At 43.2% G+C, this 6,148-nt stretch overlaps 1 protein-coding gene across 1 annotated transcript; it reads right to left on the bottom strand.

The window, feature by feature from the left end:
- Positions 1-4,338: 4,338 nt before the first annotated feature.
- On the bottom strand, positions 4,339-5,256 carry Teddm1 (transmembrane epididymal protein 1). Its single transcript, XM_008838501.1, has one exon. The coding sequence runs from the start codon at positions 5,254-5,256 to the stop codon at positions 4,339-4,341; it is 918 nt and encodes a 305-aa protein (XP_008836723.1).
- Between the last annotated feature and the right edge of the window lie 892 nt (positions 5,257-6,148).

The raw sequence follows: 6,148 nt of genomic DNA, 5'->3' as shown, positions 1-6,148 counted from the left end.
TGTATGTTTGCTTTTCTTTCTTTTTTTCTTTTTTTTTTTCTCTCTTTCTGAGACAGGGTCTTCCTGTAGCCCTAGCTGGCCTGCAACTCACTATGTAGTCCAGGCTGGCCTTGAACTCACAGAGATCCACCTGCCTCTGCCTCCCAAGTGCTGGGATTAAAGGCATGTGCCACCATGCCCAATTCTTTTTTAATAACTAAATTATTAGAAAATAAATGTGACTGGAACTGTAGCTCAGTGATAGAACTCTTGACTAACTTGCTTGAAGCCCTGGGTTTGGTCTTAAGAGAACAAAGAAAAATGATTCTCTTTGAAAGTATCTTTGGAGGGCCTGTGACTATAGTACAGTGCTTAGCCTGATCAAGGCCATGGGTTTACTCCTCAGGGGGATTTTCAAAAAAAAAAGAAAAAAAAGAGTGATTTGATTCTTGGGTGAGTTTTCACATATAATAATCAGTCTTTAATTTTTTAAATTTCATTGTTTTTAAACTCAGAGTTTCATACATAAATTTTGCTCTTTGATTTTTTAAAATTTTTTTATTATGTGTATAATGAGTGTGTGTATGCATATGTGTGTGTAGGCACACATGTGTGATTCGTGTGTGGAAGTCAGAGGACAATTTTCTGAAGTCTGTTTTCTCCTTCTAACATAGGTTCTGGGAATTAAACTCAAGTTGCCAGGTTTATACACATGTTTTTACTCATAGCCAGCTCACAGGCCCATAAATCTCATTCGTAATCAATGTACATACATACTGATTCCTAGATCATTTAGACTCTTATCGACACTTAAAAACTTAGCCTTGTGATGAGATAATTATTTGGATCAGAATGTGTCTTTTAGTTGACACTTTTCCCAAAGGAATTGTCAATAGAACCTACTCACAGTCTTTTATCCCTCACTCTGACCCATTAGTTAATTTGGATCCCTGTTTATTTTATGTTTGTCAAGTTTTAACAAGAAACACAAAGCCCTATGATATGTATTTTGGATGTCTGGGCAACATTTAGTCTGATTCTTAACTTTTTCTACCCTCTTTTCTTCCCTATTTCTTTTAAACTGTTTCTTGGAAGACTTGCTTTCTGGGATTGGAGAACGAAATATTTAGATGGGGTAATGGAGACATAGTGCCCTCTAGTGGCATTTTGTGAGAATTTCAAACTTCTCCCTCACAAGGCTTGGGTGTTTGGGAAGTTTTTCCCTGACTTGCATTCTGTTACATTTTATAAATGATAAATTAATAATATAGAAGTATTTTGCCTTCCCTGGATGTTTTAGAGATATTATGTCTGGACTACTGCCTGGTTACTGAGTTTTATCATAAAATTAGTCTTCAAATACCTGGAAATGGGTGGCTAACAGTGTGTTTGTTCGTTACTTCTGATCAATATGCAAAGAAAGGTGAAGTGAAAAGGCTCTCAGAATATAACCAAGAATAGTCTAGGAACCAAGAATAAAGAGGAAAATAATTCAAAGCCTCGATCAAAACAAGACTTATCCTCAGCCCTCACTCAGCTCTGAACCCGGAAACTGAAAACCAAGCCCAAAGCTGAGATTGGGCTAGATTCTTATTCTCAGAGGGAGTTAGGGTTGTGCAGAAAGTATAGAATAAACACATCTTTTAAGAGTGTCTGGGGTGTTTGCCCTGTGCTGCTTCCTCTGCCGGGAACTCTGATTGACCCTACCTGTCCTCCCTTGCCCCCTCCCTTCCTCCATCCCTCCCTTCTTCCCTTCCTTATTTAACTCTGGGGATCACTTCCTTCTCCATTGCCATTAGTGAAGTCACTGTCCTCTGGAGGACACTGTCACAGGCTTGAATTTGACACACCCAAGCTTAAATTCCTGGCTTGCCTCTTGCCTCCAGCAAGTCAGCCTATTCATAGACTCAGTTTTCTGAGAGTTTCTAGTTGAAGCACTTATGATAATGAAAAATAGTAAGGGCTGGGGAATGAGTCAGTGGGAGAGTACTTGCCTAGTGTGTGCAAGGTCCCAAGTTTGGTCCTCGGTACTAAAATAAAACTAACAACAAAGAGTCAACAATTTGGCAACAGGTTTCAGGGTTTTAGTCTCCCCAAGAACAAGGAAGAGAGTAGGCCGATTACCAGGAAGATGACCTCAGGCTTTAGGATGCTTGGTGGTGTCCAGTGGTTCACCAAACCTCATACCTGTTGGGCAACACATTTAGAAGGAACGAACGGGGAGGCTCTGGAACCAAATGACCCTTTAGTAAACAGGAGCTGTGTCACATAGTTGGGACACACATGGGGAACTGTGTGACTTGGATATGGCTAAGTCCCTATCCTTTAGAAATCTATACATTAGTTGGTAAGGAAAAATACTCCAAGGGAAATGATTTCAAAAACAGAACAAAGCCAAGTGTATCAGCTGTTCAGGAAAAATAAGGCAGGTTTGCCCTAAGTGCCCAAGTACTAGAACAAAGGAATTTATTAGAGTTCTCAGAGAAAGCCACCTGGTAAATGCTTACTGTCTTTGTGGCTCAGAGGGGATTATTTGGGGTATCTAATAGCAAAGTATGATTATGGGATGATATTCTGTGAGACGTAAGGGAGAAAATTTGCCAAACCCAAGAATAGTGTCTAATAAGACACTGGCTAGAGGAGTAGTAAAACATGAAGCTGGGGAAGTACCACGCACTTACATTCATGAAGACTGGGATTATGCAAATGTATTGTTAAAATATTTTAAAATTGTATAAGTGTGTGTGTATGTGCACATGGATGGGTACATGCATGTGAGTTCAGGTGCTTTGGGAGTCCAGAAGAGAGTGTCCGATCCCTTGGATGAACCTGGAGTTCCAGGCTGTTGTGAGCTACCTGATAAGAGAGCTGAGAACCAAACTCAGGTCCTTTGCAAGTGTAGGCAGTACCCACTCTTAACCTTCAAGCCATCATTCCAATCTCTTATTAAAATATAAATTATGCCAAGTGTGGTGGTGCACACCTGTAGTCCCAGCACTTGGGAGGCAGAGGCAGGCAGATCTCTGAGTTCAAGGCCTTCCTGGTTTACATAGTGAGTTCCAGGCCAGTTGGGGCTGCAGGTATATATATATATAGTATATGGCCTCAAACATAAAGTATCCAACTACCTCTGCCTCCAGAGGGATTAAAGGCATGTGCCACCCCCACCCCATACCCAGTGTATTAAACTATTTTTAGTCATTTTCAGAGTAAATTTTGAGGGACTGGAGAGATGGCTCAGTGATTAGGAGCACTGACTGTTCTTGCAGAGGACTGGGTTTGATTCCCAGCACCCACATGGTAGCTATGAACCATCCTTAACTCTAGTTCCACAGGAATCTGATGCCCTCTTCTGACCTCCGAGGCATTGCATGACACATGCAGGTAATCATTCATACACATAAAATAAAAATAATAAATAAAAGTTTTTAAAAAGTAAATTTTGAAATGAAACCAATCCTTGAAGGTTGGGGGTTCAGGAGAAGGAAACATAAAGGCCATATATACATGCAGAGTCTCATACCCAAGGCTGTTTTTTGTTTGTTTTTAATCCAGGGTTCCCCACCCCCACTCCCCAGCTGACCTAGAACTTGCTATGTAGACTAAACTGGTCTCACTCACAGAGATCTGCCTGCTTCTGCCTCCTGAGTGCTGGGATTAAAGATGTGCACTACCACACCTAGCTGCCCAGATGGGTCTACTCACTATGTAGCTAAAAATGACCTTGAATTTCTGATCCTCCTATCTCTACCTCAGAGGGCTGGGATTACAGGCATGCCCCCACCACATCTGGTTTATGTGGTACTGGTGATCAAATCCAGGACTTTGTCCATGCTAGGCAGGCACTCTACCAACTTAACTATATCCCCAGCCCAAGAGAACATAATTTCAGCGTGTATAACCTGATGATAAATTCTAGTATGCACTACTTGGGTGAGCACATACAAATGTCTACCTTATCAGGAAAAGATGACCAATTCAAGTTTTGAGTTGTGAGAAATCTTTATTCTCAGGTGAAGGCAATCACTGGTGCCTAGAGAAGCAGCTCTGACAGCCCAACTGCTGGATTCTTCTGAACTCTAGCAGAGACTCTTTCAACGTCTTTCTGTTGTGTTCTCTTACTCCTGGCTTTGTTTACCCACAAATCTACTTTCCTGGTCCTTGTCCCTCCTTCTCCCCAGATCCTATCACCATCCCTTTTATAGGCCTTTTCTACTCAGCAGCAACTGGAGGCTTAGAGACAGGGAAGGCAGATGGGAACCAACTCCAGGGCCGTTAACCTTCATTGAGAAGCAAAGGATGCAACACAAGGGTCTAGGAGAACTCACAGGAAGATGGAGTGTATATATACCATGTTTTCTAGGCCCTGACACAGGGAGCGCTCTTTGAAAGGAGGACAGTCTGATCATCCTTGTCCAGCTGCTCTGCTTCCCACAGCAACCTATACAGGGGTCCTGAGGTGCTCTCATGATACTGAGCTTCTTTGAACCCCATCAGCTTCCAGCTGGGACTGTAACAATGATGCCAAAAAGAAGACAAGGCATAGATTCCCAATAGGCATAAGGCATTGATAATCATATGCCAGCAGAAGAAGGTGGTGACAAACATGATGTCACTGATGTCATCATCATCCCATGGGTAGCCAGAGACTGGTCTAAATAGAATAAAGCCTGCTTGTATCAGCCAGGAACCCATCATCAGAAGCAGGAAGGTCTCCATTATCCAGAGGTGAAACATCTCGGGAGCCCACAGCTCTGCAGTCAAGACCAGCGTCAGCAGGAACACCACCAGGATGAGTAGAGAGTGAACATGCAGCTCCACCCCAGATGAGTCCTTAACATGTGATACCAGTAGCAGCAGGAGCTCGTAGAAGCCCAGGACCATGGCACCTCTTTCTAGAGCCACACACCTCTGCGGCAGAACATTCTTGCTCAGAACATCTACACAGCCATCAAGGGTGAGGAGGGTGAACATGGTGAGGTGCTGCCACTCTTTGGGGTACATAAACCTTGGTGGCATTACCTTGTCCATCAATTTCAACTCTCCTTCCATGCAGCTGATCTCATAAACTATCAAGAAGGAGCCAGTCACTACTTTGCACCAGCCTCCATGGGCTATTTTCCACAGCCTGGCCCATCTTCCCTTATTCTTAGGAAGGCATGAAGGATGCAGGAGAGAGTCGTTGAATATCAAAGCTCTGGAGACCACTGTTGCCTGATACAGTCCATATAAGACCAGAAACAAACCTGGATATACATGACCAATAAAGTCTCCCATTGAACTGGACTAAGGAAGCAGAGAAGTACAAAACTCAGGCAGAGCCACTTTAAGTTCTAGGCTTTGGAAAGAATTGTTCACTACTTAGTTTTATCAGCTCACTTCACCTACCGCACCCCCGCAGAGAGGAAACATTTCTTGAAACAAGCCTACACATTTGGTGGAATATGGTCTCATTGTTCCAATCCACTCTGGCACATTGGGAACCAAGTGGGCTTTCAGGGGCTCCTGTCCACAGCCCTTGAGGAACTTCTAGTCAAGCCTGTCCAGGTCTCCTACAGTTTCCTTCCTCCCATCCTGTCTGGTGTGCGGAGGAAAGAATGGGAAGGAAGTAAGGGGTTGAGTTGCGATGGTATCTACAGATAGCCTGGACACTCATAAACTCCTGAGTATCGGCTAGCTATTCTCAGACATAACTTCAGTCCAGTTGTAAAGTTGAATGTCTTCCTTCCGTACACAGATATATAAACATTTATATGTGTTACCATATAATACACAGCATCTACCTGGTTTTCATAGGCTTCTGTACTAGACACATCTTGAAGACCCCACCCAAGAAAGCTCCCTTTACCTCCTCTCTTACACCTACCTCTGCCTCCCCTGAACAGAACTCCTACCCTTCAACTTTATGGCTTATAGATGAACCTGCAAAGTTGCATTTTAAAGTTGATTTTAGGGGCTGTGGTGATTGTGTTAAATGTGCCAGCAAAACCAAGCTTGAGCTGTGTTTCCCAGAATTCCCTTCCCTACATGGCTCCAAGTTAAGGCTGACTGCAAGTGAAATTCTCACGAGAGTCTGAAGGCATAAGTAGAGCAGCAACCCAAGCACACTTGGAAAGAGTATGGGGCCAAGCACCACTGTCACTCACGCCTTTTGTTACAGACCTGACAG

The sequence above is a fragment of the Nannospalax galili genome, unplaced genomic scaffold (genome assembly GCF_000622305.1).
Source record: "Nannospalax galili isolate Female #2095 unplaced genomic scaffold, S.galili_v1.0 scaffold1899, whole genome shotgun sequence".
Classification (NCBI taxonomy): Eukaryota; Metazoa; Chordata; class Mammalia; order Rodentia; family Spalacidae; genus Nannospalax; species Nannospalax galili.
This window is presented reverse-complemented; position numbering and strand designations above follow the sequence as displayed.

Coding starts and splice junctions, on each gene's coding strand:
- Teddm1 (XM_008838501.1), bottom strand. CDS start 5,256: ATGGGAGACTTTATTGGTCATGTATATCCAGGTTTGTTTCTGGTCTTA.